The 18,625-nt window shown below is 62.5% G+C and overlaps 1 protein-coding gene across 1 annotated transcript in view; it reads left to right on the top strand.

The window, feature by feature from the left end:
* UNCX (UNC homeobox) overlaps positions 1–3,732 on the top strand; it is a 4,001-nt gene extending 269 nt beyond the window's left edge. The window contains exons 2-3 of the mRNA XM_087816128.1: positions 201–376; positions 2,286–3,732. Coding sequence (XP_087672254.1) covers positions 201–376; positions 2,286–3,413 — 1,304 coding nt within the window. The 3' untranslated portion in view covers positions 3,414–3,732. The remainder of the gene's footprint in view (positions 1–200; positions 377–2,285) is intronic.
* Positions 3,733–18,625: the final 14,893 nt, after the last annotated feature.

Below are 18,625 nucleotides of genomic sequence, written 5' to 3'. Positions count from 1 at the left end.
GCGCGGGGGGACGGGCGGCGGGGCGGGCCCTCTGGGGAGAGGAGTTAGTTTCGGGTGGTCGCGGAACCGGCGCCCTTGGGTCCCGCCCGGACCCGCACAGGGCGTGGCGCCCGCTCGGCGGCCCGGACCCAGGGCGGCGGCGTGGGGGGCGGACCTGGCTCCGCCGTGTCTGAGCCGCGGGCGCCCGTGCTCGCCCGCAGACTCGGGGGACCCGGACAAGGAGAGCCCGGGCTGCAAGCGGCGGCGCACCCGCACCAACTTCACCGGCTGGCAGCTGGAGGAGCTGGAGAAGGCCTTCAACGAGAGCCACTACCCCGACGTGTTCATGCGCGAGGCGCTGGCGCTGCGCCTCGACCTGGTGGAGTCCCGAGTTCAGGTAAAGACCCGCGTCCCCCGAGCCCGCGCTCGCCCGCGCCGGCCCTTTGTTCAGGCGGAGCCGCAGCCGCGGTCCCGGGCCCGCCTGGCGCCCGCCTGCCGGCTGGAAGGTGGCGGCGGCGGCGGGTGTTCTGGGGCCCAGCGTCTCTTGGGGAGGAGCGCGGGAGCCCCTGGAAGTCGAGGCGGCTCGGGAGGGGCCGGCGGCTGCCCCAGAGTAGCAAGCACAGCAGCTGCGTCCAAGCCGGGGAGCCGCGCGGGGGCTCTGGCGACCTGGAGACGCGGGCTCGGCGGCTGGGCGGAGGGGCGGCGGGCCCCGGGCAGGGGAGGGAGACCGGCCTCCCCCCTCGCGGGCTCTGCCGGCAGCCTGGCCCCAAGGCGTTTGCTTACCTTTCGCCTCCAAGCTATTCAGATGGAAACGTGTACTCATCCAGCGCTTTGCAGGGGCGGGCAGCTCGAGGAAGGGGGGGCAGAAACTTAAACAATTAACACACCGAGGAGAGGTGTCTGCGTCTGCAATACTGCCGGCAGTTACAGGCCTTCCTACCCGTGACCGGATTTTCACTCTGAGACTGACTGGTATTCTTTTAGAAAACACAGCATCAGTTCGGTGGAGTAAAAATTTAAGATGAATTGTGCGTAATTGGATGTTTCCCTGAAGTACAGACATCTTCCGGGTGGGGACTGGGTGCAGGGCGGCACTGGGCTTCCAGGAGGCCGCTGGCCAGAGCCGGGGCGTCACCGAGAGCTTTGTCTGAAGGTGCTCTTCCCGCGCTCGGCCTCTGCTCAGGGCCTCTGCAGTGGCCGTAACCGTGTCTTAAGTGAAGCCAAGAACTCTTCACGTCTCCCCTGTGCAATGACCGACTCTTGCTGACAAGGCACCCTGGTTTGCACCCCGAGAAAGTATTTTGAAAAGCTGGTGGTGGGAGAAAGGGCAGTTACAGCCTTGCAGAGGTTGCAGGTTAGCACCCACCTTGGCATGACAGGCTGCCTGTGACCACGCCGGGCCCACTCCGGCAGCCTCTCTGTGGCCACCACAAAGGATAGGAAGGGGGGCAGGACTGAATCGCGCGGAGACTGCTTGAGGCTTGGCTGGGGTTTGTGTCCCGGCAGAGCGGGGATCCAGGGCTGCTGTCCCCTCCCCCCCAGTCCTGCTGCTGGCCAGGACAAGGCCTGCAGAGAGAGTGGAAGAGGCAGGATGGCCACGGCCTCTTCTAGGCCAGGCCTGGCAGCTGGCCGCCTGCTTCCCTGCCTCCCCCACCCTGTCCCGAAAGCCAAGTGCAGTCGCTTTGAGAGCACCGTTTGGGTGCCTGGGCGTGAAGCCTCCAGAAAGAGGAGGTGTGCGAATGTGTGGGGAGGGAGGCTACTTACGCTCCCCTCCCCCGAGTTGGACTTGGCTTCCCGGGCCCTTGTAGAAGAAGGTCCTGGTTTCCCTTCACTGGGATGCCAAAATCTGGGTTGTGACTCAGTCTCCAGGGGGCCGAAGACAGGTGTGAAGGGCGGCTGAGCCCAGCCGCCTGGTGTCCTCGGGCCAGACGGTCAGCGCCCGGCCCGGTGGGCTGCTTAGAGCACGAGCTGTGAGAAGCCAGGAGGGGCAAGGCTGGCCCCTGCTCTCTACCTCCGGACCAAGAACCCGATGCCCTGGGTCAGGGCCACACTGGCCCTGCCCAATGGAGGGGCAGCTCCCAGTCCCCCCAGGTGAGAAGCTAGAGTGGGAAGCTGGGCGAGAGGCCCCCTCTCCCTCTTTGGGGTGGAAAAGGTGTCCTTTGGAACCTGCAGATTGAGCGCAAAACCCAGAGCAGGGCCGGCCTGGCCCAGCCGAGGTTGTGCAGGCCTGTCTGGGGGAGCGGGGAGGCCCGCAGCCCCGCACGCCCTTCGGCTGATCTGCCTCTCTTCCCGCTCGGCTCCTCTAGGTCTGGTTCCAAAACCGCCGGGCCAAGTGGAGGAAGAAGGAAAACACGAAGAAGGGCCCTGGGCGGCCGGCTCACAACTCGCACCCGACCACGTGCAGCGGCGAGCCCATGGACCCGGAGGAGATCGCGCGCAAGGAGCTGGAGAAGATGGAGAAGAAGAAGCGCAAACACGAGAAGAGGCTGCTGAAGAGCCAGAGCCGCCACCTGCACTCGCCCGGCGGCCTGTCCCTGCACAGCGCGCCCAGCTCCGACAGCGACAGCGGCGGCGGCGGCCTGTCCCCGGAGCCGCCCGAGCCGCCCCCGGCCGCCGCCGCCAAGGGCCCCGGCGCGCACAGTGCCGGCGCCGCGGGTTCTGCGCCCGCCCCGCCCGGCGAGCCGCCCGCGCCGGGCACCTGCGACCCTGCCTTTTACCCGAGCCAAAGAAGCGGCGCCGGCCCGCAGCTGCGGCCAGGCCGGCCCGCGGACCAGGACGCGGCGCCCTGTGCTCCCGGGGCGGCGGCGGAGCGCGGCGCGGCGGGCCTGCCCAAGGCCAGCCCGTTCAGCGTGGAGAGCTTGCTGTCCGACTCGCCGCCGCGCCGGAAAGCCGCCCCGGCCAACGCCGCCGCCGGGCTGGACTTCGCGCCCGGGCTGCCGTGCGCGCCGCGGACCCTAATCGGCAAGGGCCACTTCCTGCTCTACCCCATCACGCAGCCGCTGGGCTTCCTGGTGCCGCAGGCCGCACTCAAGGGCGGTGCGGGTCCCGAGCCCGCGCCCAAGGACGCGCCGCCCGCGCCCGCCGCGCCGCCCGCGGCCCCCGCTCAGGCCAGCTTCGGGGCCTTCCCGGGGCCCGGCGGTGCTGCGGACTCGGCCTTCGCGCGCCGCAGCCCCGACGCCGTCCCCTCCCCGGGGGCCCCGACCCCGGCGCCTTTCCGGGACCCAGCGGTGGCCGAGGGCGGCAACGGGGACCGCTCAGACGTGGGGGCCGCCTGCCCAGAGGCTCCCCCGCCGCCGCCGCCACTCCCGCCGTCGCCCGGGGCTGGAACGCGGGCGCCCAGCCCCGCTGGGGAGCCGGCCATTTGCGGGGGCCCCGAGCCAGGCGCCACGGCCGGACCCAGCGCCCTGGACGGCGAGGAGGTGGACATGGACTGAGGGCGGCGGCCGCGAGAGTTCAGCCGCCCTGCGCTGGTGGCTCCGGCTCCGACTCACAACAAAATCAGGTGATCGGCTTAGAAATACTGCTTTTCTTCTGCTTTCTCCCCCCGCCCCCCCTTTTTAAAAAAAACACACACACGCTGTGTCAACTCGGACCTAGGCAGCAACCGCAGGACTTGGGGTGCGACGCTCCTCTCAAGGGATTAAAAAGAAACAAGAAAGAAACAAGAAAACCGAACCCACATCCCCCCAAACCCACAACAAGAATCCTCAGCCTTGTAAAGTGCAAAAATGTCTAAGAATATTTATATATGTACCATTTTTGATAAATAAAGCTGGTTAAACGCAAGCTCTCAGGTCCATCTTTTTCAAATTTCCGAGTCCCCCCCCCGCCCCCCCATTTTCCATGCCTCTCCCCCGGGGCGGGGCGGGGCGGGGCCGAGGCTGCTCGCCGCCCCCGGGTCTGCGCCTAATGCCTCCTTTTGTGTGGTGTGTTTGTGTTTTCTGATTGAACAAATTTATGCATCTGCAGCTCCCCTCTCCCGCCCTCCCCCGCGCCCCCGCCTACCCCGCGCCACACACAGGCGCGCACACGGGCACACGCGCCCCCGCGCGCACCGCCTCCGCTGGCACGGGCCGGGCGCGCGGCGCGGGGTGACGGAGCCGGGGGCTGCGAGGGCTGGGCCGCTGGGCTCCTGCGGAGTTTTGATATGAAAGTAATTATTTTCCGGTGGCTGCTGCGGGGACCGGGTTTCTTGCCCAAAGGGTTATTATACATTACCGATTTCTAGTGATATGAAATCACATAAACTTCTTACAATAATAGAATTAGCATGAAAGGCTGGGGTGTCAAATTGAAATTGGAGAATCTAGCGCCGGCAGCCGGGGGAGTGCGCGCACGCTGGAGCGGAGACGGGCCGTGGGGCGGCATTTTCATGAGCCGCGGCGCTCCTGCAGCGGCTGTATTAAGATAGATGCCCCATGATATCCCTCATTGTTCTGTCGCTTATATTGATGTTCTGCGCTATCAGCCTATTGATCATGTGTCGCCCGTAATAGGACAGGCGCCGCCAACGCGCCTCTTTACAAAAGCAGTGCACATTTGTTCTAATAGGGTCCGGGTCCCCGGGGGACCCTTCGGGGGCTTCAGGACATCTGCAGCGAAGAAATATTAGCAAACTTGGCTGGAGCCTGCAGCCGGCCCCCGCCCCCGCCCCGGAGGGAGCCTCCACCCATCCGCCTCCCCCCCAAAATCCCAACCCGCCCTCCCCCGTCTTCCTGGGCCCTGGGTCCTCGGTGCCTCAAAAGCCACCAATTCCCCAAGAAATTGGGATCCCAATTATTAAAACCATTAATTCCACCGAGGCTGAGCGGGGTGGAATTATGTTTACAGCCTCGTTAAATGTCCCTGATCCCTCCTGGTCATCGGGCCTTTATTTGCAAATAAATTGAGAATAATCAGAAGGACAGCTTTCCTCCTCGCGCGGGTGCAAATGAATTTCGGAGCCCGAGTCCCTTTAATAATATTTACATAATTTTCGCTCAGTGACTCTGATATTTGCTCTCTAGGAGACCGAGCTTATAGGAAAAATAATTAGATCAAAAGAAAAGAGAGACGGGGAAGGGAGCGCGGGAGGGGGTGGGATCCGCAGGAAGGAGACAGCGGCGCTGGCGGCGCGGCTGGGGCAGGTCGCCCCCAGGCGGGGCGCGGAGTTGGTGTGGAGGGGCCAGGGCCCCCGGAGCAGGTAGCTAGGGTTCAGCCGCGGCCGGGGGGGGGGCAGATCCGGTTCCTGGCTTCCGCAGCCCCCCTTCTCCACTGACCAGCCGGCCGGCCGGCCGGACAGCAGGGCCTCGAACCCTTTGTCTCGGGCCAGTCCGGTCTGGCCTCGGCCTGCAGTCAACTCTCCGCTCTTCTCCACTCCCACCCCCATTAAACTGTATTTAAAGTGTCATTTAAATTATGAAATTGTAGCAGAAAATTGTGCGTAAAATGCCGGTTATTTTATCGAAGGTGAACAATTTGTCTGGCAGCGATAAATCGCCTCCTTCCTTCAATTTGCAGCTGTTCATTTCGGCGGCGGCTGCGCGGGGTGGGGGGGCCTCATGTTTAATGGATTTGCAGTCGGGATGCTGGAGTATCGCTGGCTGCACACTCGTGTCCTTAAGGTGAAATTACTGATTTACTTAAACAGTTTAGCTTTTTCCTGAAAGCCCCAAAAGCAGCAGGCTGTGTGATTCTAGACAAACTATCAATCGATCTGGTCGAGCCAGCCTCCAGGAGATGTGTCCTTCATGAATCATACTTTATGAATTCAATTTCTACCAGGAGAAATTTTCAATTTGAACGCCGGATCATTACGGGGGAGTGTAAATTGTTTTTGCTCTATTATGCACCCGACGCCGCCATTCCTCTTCCTAATTACGGAGGTGTCAGGTCGAGCTGTCACGCGGGCGCTGATTTTCAATTTAACTGATCATCACACATTCATTTTCCCATTTGATAAATCTGCTATCTGGACGGCTCGCCATGCCTGGAATATTAAGAGCCGAGCTGCAGAAAGGCTCCGTAATGGGGGATGTGTATGCAGCAATAAGTGCAGATCAGGCAGTTAATTTAGCACCTCCTGATTCCCCATCTCCATTTCTCATTTCCAATTCTCCAAGGAGGGAAGCAGCCCAAAGGCTACGCGGCTCGCTCTCCAGCCGAGGAGCGGAGGCGGGAGAGGGGGAGCGCGGGCGGGAGAGGGGCGGAGGGGGGAGCGCACCCTCCAAAACGCTTGTTTTCTATTACACAACTTCCAAATTAGGATATCAAGCTTAATTAATGCTAATTGAGGTCTTCAATACGTGTTATTTTTATTTAATAGAAACAAATTTGCACAATTAATTATCGACATAATTTCAAGAGTCTCGTTTGCAAGGCGAGCTCTTGTGAGTCAACCACCCAGTCAACTAACGATTTTTTTTTTAAATTCTGCAAAAAGAGAAGAAAAGACTCCCCCGCCCGGCGCGCGTGCGGGTGCCCCGGGTGGATTTGGGGGTGGAGGGGAGAACGAACTGGGGGCGCTCGGGGCTGGGGGCTGCTGTGCTCGACCCCCGGGTCACTGGGCAGGCGACCGGCCTCCCGAGAAGAGAAGCGGGCAGGGAAGGCGTCGGGGAGGTGGCCGTCCAGCCCCCGCGTCGGGCCGGGTCGGGCCGGGGAGCGCGGGAAGGAAGCGGAGGGCGCGGCCGCGGCGGCTGGGCCGCTCTGGGCGGCTGCGCTCGGGCGAGTCCAACGAGGGGCGCGCGGGGCGCGGACCGGGCCTGACGCGCCCCCCGCCAGGGTCTCCGGGCGCGCGGCAGGAGCCCCCATGCCCGGGGGCCGATCGGGTTTGATTGCTTAGCGCGGGCCCCTGTTGTCTAATAAATGGCCGGGCCCTGGCGGGCGCCGCAGCCCAGCGCCGAGGCTCTGAAAGTCTGCCGTTTGCTAGTCAATCGGTGAGATGCAGGCTGGTTTAATTTTGTTGATAAATCGGTGCGGTGGGGGTGGGGACCGGGCGGGGGCCGGGGGAGCAGGGAGAGAGGGTGTTGTTTCTTTGCTGATTTATTTTTAACCCGAGGTTGTACAAGCCCCTGACAGTTTGGATAAATTAGCCAGGCCTCGCAGTCTCCTAATGAGAGGGTATTATTTCGGCACCTCGGAAGGAGCGTGAAAAATGAGAGAGACTCCATCCGGAGGTGTCGGATCGATTCAGGATCAGGGTGTAAATTATATACAACTAAATATCCAGCCGTCCATACCGCTGCTTAATACGGAGCTTAGAAATGCAACATTAAACAAAGATTATGAGAGATGGACGCCTCTGGACCGAGCCCAACTCACTGCTCAGCCGGGTCAGCCCTGGCCGCGCCGCCGGGACTCGGCGGAGGAGCACAGGGTGGGAGGTGGGGGAAGGGGCGAGTTTAGGACAAGGGCCAGGCCCAGGATGGGAGCGCGCCTCTGACGCCCTTCCAGTCTTCTAGCGCCACAGTGCAGGGCAGAGTTGGTCTTGGAGACCCCCGCTCTGTCCCCGCCTGGTTCAACACCCCCACCCCCGCCTGCCAGGGCGCAGAGAAATCCGGGCTGGAGCTCCGGGCCTGTTTCCTGGCCGGCAGTGGTGGGATCCCGGCTTGGCCCCTCATCCCCCACCTTTGCTGCGCGTCCAGGCCACCCTGCGAGGGGGAGGCGCGCGGGGCTCGCAGCTCCCAGGTCCAGGCCGCGGACCCCGCACCCCCGCTCTGAAGCCGGTGGAGGAGGCAGCTTTTGGGTGGCTGGGGGGTAGGGGCGGGCGCAGGGGCGCGTTCTGGGCGCTTGGCTCTCATTTCCCCTCCTTTAGGGCTGAAGGGACTGGAGGGAAGGGGGCACCCGAGGGGAGACTCTGGTGGGCCCCAGCCCTTGGTTCCCTGGCGCGCTCAGGCGCGAGCTGGGGCGCTCTGGCCCGGGGCTCCAGCACACACGGGGCGCCCCCCACAGGTGGAGCTACCTGGTGGGGAACCACCAGGGCCTGCAGAGCCATGGTGTGAGTGTGGAGGGGGCGCTGGAGCAAGAAGCGCAGCACCGGGAAGGGACGGCGCGCAGGAGCCCCCTCGGGCCCTCCTCCCTGTGCCCTCCCTTCCTGCCGAGGGCACCCGCCCGGCCTTTCCTGAGACCTCCCTGCGCCCGGTGCCCCTCGCCAGCCCCTGGCTCCCCGCTCTCTGGAGGCCGCGCACTGCGCGCTCCCCTCCCCGGCTTTTCTGGGCCGGATCGCCCTCCCCAGGAAGGAAGCGGGCCAGCGCCGCCTGTGCGTGTTGCAGTAATGAAAAATCAGAGCAGTTAAATCGTAAAATTTGGATTAAGAAGCTTGAATTTAATACACACGCACCACATTTATTAAAGCATTAGAATAATTGAAATTTGCTGCTGCAGCCGTCCAATCTGTTTAAATAATTCTATGGGTGTCTTGTTGTGATAAAAGATTATCTAGAATTCTATTAAAGGCGCAGGAGCCTGCTTTGTAAATCCTATTTGGGGTCTTTCAATAACTATCGATAATCTCATCTGCACAGAACCCCCGCCTCTCGGCGTTATCGGAAAGTTTCCAGCGCTTCCCGAGCAGCGCCGGGAAGGCCAGACCGGCCCTGGACCGGCACCTGCCGCCCAGCCGGGATTAGGGCGCACCTGGGGGGCGCGGGGCGCGGGCGGCCCCTGGTCGAGCCCGCTGGCTCCCGCCGAGGCACGAGGCAGGGCCCCCAAGGGCCGCGCGGGGCCAGCCCGGCCGGAGGCCTTTGTTCGCTGCTCGGAGCCCCCAGGCCCCAGACCACGCGCAGGGCAGCGTGGAGTGAGCGCGGGCGCGCGGGAGCCGCCGCTAATTGCTGCTAATTTTGTTTCATTAACTTTATTTACTCTTGAACCCCTTAATTGTTTCCATTTATTTTTAGTAATTTTATAATGCACTAATAATCCCCCTCCGTCTGCGGATGCCTCCACCCCTCTCCTTCCCCTCCCTCCCTCGCTTACTCCCCTCCCTCCCGCGGCCTCCCGGCCTCGCTGCAGGCCGGCTGGCGTGGCGTGGCGCAGGCGACCGGGCAGAGAGAGGCTGAGGCTCGAGTGGGAGCCTTGGGGGGAGAAGGGGCACAGGCTTCGGTGGGTTCTACCCCCTAAAATTCTGCAGGGAGGGTGGCGGGTCAGGACAAAGGCTGGGCTCAGCCCTCCCCTCACCCCCTAGGCCCGGAAGGCTCGGGTCTGAGCTGCTCCTCCAGTAGGAGGGACCAAGGAGGCCCAGAGACAGCGAGAGACTCTGAAGGTCACACAGCGTTCCGGGGCCTCTCCGGGACTGGGCGGGGCGGGCCTGGCCGGGCCCCCTCGGCTCCGGCTTCTCCCGGTTCCTCCTGCGACCTGAGCGGGTCTGCGGAGCGGCCGGAGCTCGGCGCTGGGCTGACGGAGGCCTCGCCTCTCGCGGCTCAGCCGCTTCCCTGGGGAGCCGGTGTCCCCGCGGCCCCGCCCCGGCCCCCAGGACCCAGCCCTGAGCCTCGCCGGTTATTAGACAGCTCGCGGGACTGTCTGCGGCCGCCTCTTTCCTGCTAATTATCACCTTATGAAAAGTGTTTCATTAAGAAACTCTGCTTTTGATTAATTATCGACAGAATGCTGACCAGAAAGAAATGAAATTAATCTCTGACCCCGTCTGGGTAACACTGGAAATTCATCACATATCCTTTTAATATTGAAACAGCGCAGAATTTTAATAGAAAATATTGTTTTTCCAAACCTCCAGTCTTTATTAATGCCCCTGGGCAGGGAAAGATATTGCTGGCAATATAGCAGTCTTTGTTCATTTTAAATTTATTAAACATAATGCACTTCATTTTCAAACATTTTACTGTTTCTTTTTAATTTCACTCAGTGTAAGTACAGAATAAAACCTTTTTAAACATTTAAGATATTGAAAACCCATATACGGATGTATAACGGGAACGCTCGGCCATCAAATAAATTTAAGTAGAAGCAATTGTAATTTTAAGCTCCGAAGTATTATCCCCTTCAGACATTAACGCAGTATCAGTCACCATCAAAGGGAAGCGTGAGGAGGGAGGCTCCGAGCCGCCCCGGCCCGAGACCTCCCGGGGAGGCGGCCCTCCGAGTCCGTCCGAGGGCACCCCTGCAGATCTCTGGGCTGCCTGGCGGGCACTAGCCCCCCCATTTCGTTGGTTCAAGGGGAATCATCCGGGGAGGCTGGAGTGCTGGTGGGAGAGGTGCCCCCCCACCCCCTCTGTGCGCTCCATCAAGGGCCCTCGCTCCCTGCAACAAGACTTGGGGCTCTCAGGAATCGGAAGGTGTTTCTTCCCTTCCTGAACCACGGGAGCCCCCCCACCCAGCGAGGTGCTTTCGGGTCACCCCACTGAGGTGGGTGTGGGGAGGAGTCCCCAAGCCTGGGGGAGGGGGCTCCCTTGAGCCCTGCCCCTCCCCCTCCTTCCGGGCCAGCTGCTGCCGGCCGGGCTGGGCTGGGGGAGGGGCACCAATGCTCAGCCCCAACCCCCGAGTGACTCCCACCCTCATCCCCTTCCCGAGGAATCCAAGCCCCACGTTTAATGAGTCGTGAAGTGTGAGAACTTCCTGAGACCTCAGCCTCCCTGATGCCAATTCCAGATGTGGGGGTGGGAGGGGCTGGCCCCCCTGACCGGTGAGGACCCAGGGACTCTGGTCCCGCTGAAGTGTCCGGGATCCAGGTTCCAGAATCCCGGCCCTGAATTGGAAACGGGCACCTTCCCCACTGAGAAATTACTCTTTTTATTTCTTGTAGCGTTCCTGGTGCCCTATTTCACGGCACCGACAAACGGAATATTACTTTTAAAACACTATCAAATACCAGGTCCTGTCCTCGGTGCTATTTCTGAGGAATTCAATTTTCGCTGAATGGGTGAGATGCTCTGGCATATCTTTTGGGGGCTGATCCAAGGCTCTGATGGAGGAAGAGGAAGATTCCCAGGGATTGTCTTGGCATTCCTGAGAGCTAGTTGGTGTCTGGGTCCCACACTGGTGTCCCTTTACCCCTCTGCAATTGGACATGCTGAGGTCAACTCAGCAAACATGTCTCACACCGAGTCAGATACAATGTTGCACTTTGTAGCAGCCTGCTTCTGCGCCTGAGCATTCTTTATTACTCGCAGGCTCATCCCCTGGCCCAGGCCCGGGACTGTTTACAAGGTTATCTGTTACCTGTAATCTGTCCACCAGCAGGACTCCGCTGATCCCTTGCACCCCCAACACTCTTCTGTCTGACGTCCTGGTATCATGGAGAAGGTACTGTGACCTGCTAGAGAAAAAGTTTCTCCCTTTCCTCTCGCCCTTTTCTCTGTTAGCAAACGTTCCATTGGCCAGACCTCACAGCGGACAACTTTGTGGTGAGGCCCCGGAAAGATGCTGAAAGAGAGGGCTTTTTCTGGAAAATGTCTGGCCCTCAGTTTGAACTGAGATGGCTGCTTCCTTGTGCTTCTGATCAGTGCAGTGGGCAAGAAGAGGCAGCTGGAGACAAAGGAGAGGACCTTCCAGTCCCCACCTGCCCCCCAGCTTCCCTGCCAGGTGGCCTGAGCTGCCTTCCCCAGGTGCTGGGAGCAGTGGGTGGGGAGTCACAGTGAGCCCCGCTAGAGTCCACACAAGTCTGGGGATACTTTAGGGTGTGTGTGTGAGTTGGAGGGAGGTGAGGCTTCCCCACCCCACCAACAGAAATAAGCTAAGCTTTAGTAACTTGGAAATAACATCAGGCTCCCCTTTGCTCCTCCCATTACAGTCTTCTGTCTTCCAACTCCTTTGCCTAAGGCCACTCTCCAGTGTCCCTTGGAGAAGCAGGTGGTGATTACACGGGGCCAGCTAGGCTGTTCTTACCAACACGCCCAGGAGCTGGCTTCCCTCTCACCAGAGCAGACCAGGGGAAGTCCAGAAAAGAAACACTAGTGGAACTGGCCTGTGAGTTTCATTATTTCCCCTCCACATCTTAAACCAACAACAAACAAGTAAAACGAACCACAGAGGCTCCAGCTGTGGCAAGAGTACCCAGGCTACATACATCCCTTGTCTTATGTCCAGTGGGCTGCCCCCCCGCCCCCCCCCCCCGCAGGTGCCAGGTTCAACCACTTGAAGAGGTTCCCTGCCTTGCCCATACCTTGGAATTTTGTGAATTTGGGATCCAAGGTGGCTCTGCTTCTGAGCCAGGAAAACCCCTCACTGCATCTCCACTCCAGGCCCCTCCCTGCCCCCCCCAAGTTTCCTGTAAACAACTGCTTGCCGGAGTTAAAGAATCTCTCTTTCAAAAAAAGATAACAAAGCGATTTAAAGATAATTAATTGCATTAAACTATTGACTAACTACCTCACTCAATAGTAATTCATTTAGAGAATATTAAAATCGGAGGAACAATAATAAAATTGATGCCAGTCCCCACGGGGAGGGAGATGGCCAGCAAATTGGATACTCTTCTTAATCTGGCGTAAATAATAACATGCCTGCTCCCCTCTCTCTCAGGCCGATTCCCCTATCATTTATTCCAGACGCCAAAGCCGGGTTCCATAATTGATATCAGTTACTCAATGAGTGCTTTTCCATTTGTTCTTGTTATCCGAGATAATTGCCAAGTTCGGCCTCTCTCCGAGTTGAGATCTGGCTTTACGGGGGAGTCTGCCTGGTTCCCCCAGCTCCAGCTCACAGGGAGGCAGCAGCCGGGCAGGGGCGGGGTGGGAGGTGGGGGCTCTGGCAGCACACACCCCGCCTGCCCCCGATGTTTTTCTCATTCGTGACAGTTTGTCAGTTCTGGGACAGATTCGCAGACCCCCAGCCCTGCCTCCGGTCAGCGCGGACCTGGGTGGCTGGACACTGCCTGGGCGCTGACCACCGCTGCGTGAGAGAAGCCGCATTTAGTGGCAAGCCCAGGGTTAAGAGCCTTGGTGACAATTGTTTTTGTTTGAAAACCGAGGGGTGGAAGCATGAATCCCAAACTGACATCTGGGGGAAACAATGTTACGGAGCCTGGAGGAAAATTTGGGAGATGGAGGAAGGGGGTGGGGGCGGCTGAGGAGAGGCACTTCACCGAGGCGTTGGTGGGCTGGGTCAGCCACGAGGGAAGAGGGGACAGAGACCAGCTCCCAACCCACCTCTCCCCACCCGGAGGCCGGGGCACTGCATGGACTGGGACCAGCTGGCCTGAGCCCTGGCAGCCGGTCCATCCCGAGATGACTGTTTCGTTATTTATTCACTTATTTATTCATTTATAAAGTGTTTACTTAGCTTGGTGCAGATGTAACATCTCATTTACAGCGTGGCCTCGGGGCATAGAAACAATTGGCAACAAAAGAGTAACTCCGGAGAATTAGAGAAAACACACACACAACGAGAGTTGGGGAGTGGGGTGGAGCGCGCGGGAGGAACTGGGAGAGGGACGGCGTGGGCAAGCTGGCAGACGGGGGTGGACACTCCGGTGGAGCCGCGCGAGAGACCCCGGGCAGGAGGGCGCACCCGGTGCAAGGACGCGGTGGGGGCTTGGGGGGCGTTGTGTGAGCCCCCGGAGCGCGCACTGAGGGGTCGGGTGGAGCCTCAGGGCGGCGTTGGAGCGGGATCAGGCCTGGCGATGCGCGAATCGGGACGTGACCGGGACCCAAGGGCGGCGGTGGCCAGCGGGCTGGCCCAGTCAGTTGGCCCTCTGCTTGGACCAGGGCCGCCCCTCGGAGGGTGTGCACCCCTGGAGCCCGGCCCCGGGCGGAGGGCTCAGGCCGCACCTCTCCCCATCCCTCCCTCCTCCGGGTCGCAGCGGCCTGAGCCCACCGCAGCCAGTCCGGGCCGCGTGCGCGCCGCTGAGAACAGCCGCGGGCATCGGGGAAACGGCCAGCGCCGTGATCCGCGCGCGGCTGCGAGTGGCTGGGGCTGGGCGTCCGCGGCGCTCTGGGTGGGGCGCCAGGGGCGAGGGGTAACGGGGGCGAATTCGCAGGCCCCGGGCCCGGGGAGCGCGTGGGCCGCGGTGTCCCGGCCCCTGCCCAGCGCGTGCCAGCCCTCCGGCCGCACAGACGGCGCTGCGGCGGGATCCCCTCCCCGGAGCGGCCGCCGCGCCCCCCGCAGGGCGGCCTGGGCGCCGAGCCCCGCGCAGCCGTCAGGGCGCGGCCGGGAGGCAGCTGCGCCCGCGGAGCCCGGGGCTGGTTGCCTGGCAACCCGAGGCGGCTCATTACCGCGGCCACAGTGATTAACCGAAAAAGAAAATAAAAAATAAAAGAGGAAAAAGGGAACGAGAGAAGGAAGGACAGAAGCGGGAAGGGCGGGGATGTGGGAGGAAGACGGGCTCGTTGGCTAATTGATAACCGGCTTCTTTCTAATTATTCACTTAATTTCAACAGTGTAACTACGACGCGGCCCTCACCCAGCGGCGGGTGCGGGGCCAGGGCTGCGGAGCCGGCGCCCCGCCCCCGACGCCCGCCCCCAGCGCAGTGAACCCCCCGCGCCCTCCCCCCGGCGCAGTGAACCCCCCGACTCCCTCCCCCCAGCTCAGTGAACCCCCCGACTCCCTCCCCCCGGCTCAGTGAACTCCCCCGACTCCCTCCCCCCAGCTCAGTGAACCCCCCGACTCCCTCCCCCCAGCTTAGTGAACCCCCCGCGCCCTCCCCCCGGCGCAGTGAACCCCCCGACTCCCTCCCCCCGGCTCAGTGAACCCCCCGACTCCCTTCCCCCGGCTCAGTGAACCCCCCGGCACCCTCCCCCCGGCGCAGTGAACCCCCCGACGCGCTCTCCCCGGCTCAGTGAACCCCCCGGCACCCTCCCCCCGGCTCAGTGAACCCCCCGACTCCCTTCCCCCGGCTCAGTGAACCCCCCGACTCCCTCCCCCCGGCTCAGTGAACCCCCCGACTCCCTCCCCCCAGCTCAGTGAGCCCCCCCGGCGCCCTCCCCCCAGCTCAGTGAGCCCCCCGGCGCCCCCCCAGCGCCCTCCCCGGGCCCGCCAGTGGGCGCCTGGGACACGCTCCTCTGGGGGCAGCGCGGCCTGGACGGGGTGGGGCACTTGGCAGCAGGCCCGGCGCCCTGGGCCCTGCCTCGCCCGGCCTCCCTGCCCCAGGCCGGCAGGTGTTAGGCGCCGAGCTGCGGGCGGCTCACCTGGTGCCCCGGGGCCAGGGGCCGAGGGTAGCTGTGGACAGATAGGCCGGCTGAGAGCCAGGTGCTGGGGCAACGAGGGGCGCGGCCGGGGCGCCGCAGGGCCAGCCTGCCCTGGACGCGCTGTTCCCATCTCAGGCGTGTCCCTGTCCCTGTCCCTGTCCCCATTTTAAGGAGAGGAAAGCGAAGCCAGCCTCACAGGGCAGTTCCAGGCACAGCCCAGAGCCCAGGAGAGGGAGCAGAGGGGGTGTGGGAGGGATGGGTGGTCCGGGAGGGGTGGCCGCCATCAGCTGGGGCCCCAGCGGGGCAGGGTGGGACTGGGAGGGTCACCATCTCATTCGAGGCTTAAAGACTGCCTGAGGCCTATGCAGTGTCACCTGTCCCTCTTGGCCGGGGACTGGGGGGTGGCTGAGGCCTCCCTCAGCACTGCCCTGGCCAGAGGGCGCTGAGCCCCACGGCTGTGCCTCCTTCCTGGGAGCACCCACCTCCTGCGACCGCTTCACTGCAGGTCCCTAGGCCGGCCCGGGTCTCTGTCTGGGACAGTGGACGGCTCTGAAGGACCCAGCTCTGACCCGTAAGGGGGCTGAGGCCTCTGTAAGAACCCTCTGTCCACCCCCCTTCTCCCCAGGAAGCCTCCACACACAGAGCTGCTCAGACCTGGAGATGGAGGGGGCCTGCGGGACAGGACTTGCTGAGGGTGGAAAGGACAGGAGCCCAGGAGCCCAGCTGGGTCTCTGGCGCTAGGACCCTGGAGATGGGGCTCCTTCCCCGCTCTGGAAGCAGACTCCCACTGTCCCTCTTTTCCTTCCTCTCTCCTCGGGCTCCCCCTTCGTCTCTCCCCCGGCCCCACCTTGGGCTGTCCTCTTCCCCCCAGCCCTCTCTGAGACCCCTTCTAACCCCTGAAAAGCCCAGAGCCGCTGCTTCACCGGGGCGGAGTCTGTCCTGGGGGGTGGGGAGGGGAGGGAGGGAAGGCAGCCCCCACCTGGAGGACGCTGGTCTTGACCTCGCCGCCCTTTGCCCTCTGGTGTCCAGGCTGGGCTTGGGAAGCACCGTCTGGGACTCTGGACCCAGTCCCCGAGTCCCACAGGCCCTGGCGGGTGGAGGCGAGGCCTGGGCAGGGAGGACCTGGGCAGCCTCCCCTTGCTTCCTGGAGGCTCCACGGCTCCTTCAAGACTGGAAAGGCCGCGGTGCCACGGAGAGCACGGGGAAATCTAGGCTGTTAGGAGCCTCGCGGATGCCCCGGAGCAGGCGGCTCGCTCCCCAGGGCCAGGGCGCAAGGCTTGACCTGGAAAATGGGGGGCAGGGCAGTAATGCTGGGCCTGTTTCAGAGCCTCGGGCCTCACCTCCTCCCTGGAGTCCCATGGGGCAGATCCCAGGTGGGGTGTCCCCGGAGCCTGGGGAAACTTTGTCATCTGTGTGTGGCGGGGCCAGCGGCTTGGCTGGTTTTGTTTTTTCCGCACGTGAGAAGTTAGTGTCCCCGTCACCTAAACCCCATGGTCTCTGGGTTGAGAGCCGGAGGTTCTGAGGGTCAGTTCCGGCCATCGAAGCCGCCCTGTCTGCAAGGGTATCTTAGCCAGCTGTGCAGAGGCTGCCCCGAGGTGGTGGGAGCAGGTGCCTTCCCTCCTCCGCAGGGAGCAACCTCAGGTCCCCACCGAGCACCTGGGTGTCCCCATCCTCTGCTGCCGACCCCCTCAGGGCCCCCCCAGGGCTGAGCAGCAGCCATGAGAGCGGGAGGATGGTAAGCTTTGGGTTCTGCCCCCTCGGAACTGGTGCCAGGGCTGTGACTCCCTCTAGGTGCCTCCCTCCCAAAGCGGAGAGGGTGGGGCTGAGCAGGGCGGTCCGAGCTTCTGTCAGATTCCTCCTGGGGTGGCAGCAAGCGTTTAGGGGTACACGTGATGGGCTGAACTGTGTTCCCCTCAGAGTCCACGTCGCAGTCCTAGCCCCCAGCACCTCAGAAAGTGACTGTGTGGAGACAGGGTCATTAAGAGGTGACAGGTACAACGAGGTCACGGGGGTGGGCCTTTCTCCCACAGGATGGGTGTCCTGCAAGCAGAGACCAGGACTGGGACACATGGAGGAATGACCGTGTAGGGACACCAGGAGGAGAGGACTGTCCACATGCCGAGGAGAGAGGCCTCGGGAGGAACCAGCCCCCCAACACCTTGGTCTCAGACATCTGGTCTGCGGAGCTGAGGACCATGCGTTTCTGTGCCGCCCAGTCTGGGGTATTTGCTCCAGTTGGACTTGGCAGACTGTCCAGCTTATGTCACAGGGAGTCGCAGGCCTGACGGGAAGGAGGTCCCCCTGCTTGGCAGCTATTGTGGCCAGTCTCACCTGGGCTCTGGGTGACGTCGGATGGGGTTCTGACATCCCCAGGCCTCAGTGTCCTCACTGGGGAGTTGCTCCCTTGGGGCTCCCAGGGTTGAGGACTATCTGTTCCCCAAGATAGTGAGTCTAGGGGCAACCCTCAGCCCAGGACAGAGGAGGGGTCCCCTGTGCCCCATCCTAAAGTCAGGGTTGTGCCCTGCCCAGCACCCCTGTGGAGGAGGCTGGGGGGTTCCAGCCTTCTCTGTCTTCTGGGGCTTTGAGCCGAGCTCTCAGGAAGGCGGCAGATGTCTGCCCAGGGGATGCCTCTCTGTCCGGGGGGGTGCCTGTCGCTGGGACCCCTCCTTGCAGCCAGGGAGAGGGGTGTGGTGTGGCCGTCGCCGTGTTTCTGTGAAAGGAGGTTTGCAGGGTTCACCTACTGGTTTACGTAGATGTGGATTATGGAATGTGGCTCAGTCTCCCCTGCCCCGAGCATCCTGGGCCTTAGGGCCGGCGGTGAGTGGGTTTCCGCAGCCTGTCGTTGGTGGCACTGATTGCAGGCCAGTGTCTACTTTCCTCACTGTGCAGGAGACTTAGGCAGTGGCAGGGACTGCCTGGCTCGGTTCAGAGCGGGGTGGCAGGGGTGGGAGGGGTGCAGCCGTGGCCCAGAGAAGGGGGTCTCCCTGGCTTCTCCAGGCTTCATCGGAACAGCCACAGGCAGCTGGGGAGGAGGGGAGGGGCGCCCTGCAGCTGCGACTCGGGGCAGCCCCTCCTTTCTGAGGTTCAGCTTCCCTGCCTGACCCACAGGGCACGGTTCCTGCCCCACAGGGTGGCTTGGGGACAAGCTAGTGAGCCTGTCCCCTGGATCCCGAGGGCACAGTTCTGCCCGGCACCACTTCTGGTTTAGAAGGACATGGGAGACAGGTGTGCACAACATCAGACTGGGGCAAGGACTCAGGCGGAGCGTGCTGAGCCCAGCCTGGGCCAGGCTGCTGGGGACACAGCCCTGGCGTTGGGGAGAGCCGCCCACAGCAGGACCCAGGCAGAGCGTGCGCCCCGGTCCAGGACCTGCTCTCGGGTGCAGTTTAACAAGCAGCGTCCAGGAGGCCAGCGGGCAGCCTGAGTCGGCTCTGATCGCAGGCCCTGCATGCTTGGTTCCTGTGGGGTGACCCTGCTCGTCCAGCAGGTGTGGCCCCGGCTCGGTTCTGAAAGAGCGAGGTCATGCTGGCTGCACCAAGGGGCGACCCTCGCGGGCCTGCAGTCCCCTAGGTGGAGGGGCCACTGCACC

This window comes from Miniopterus natalensis, chromosome 4 (assembly GCF_054644295.1).
Source record: "Miniopterus natalensis isolate mMinNat1 chromosome 4, mMinNat1.hap1, whole genome shotgun sequence".
NCBI classification, from domain to species: domain Eukaryota; kingdom Metazoa; phylum Chordata; class Mammalia; order Chiroptera; family Miniopteridae; genus Miniopterus; species Miniopterus natalensis.
This window is presented reverse-complemented; position numbering and strand designations above follow the sequence as displayed.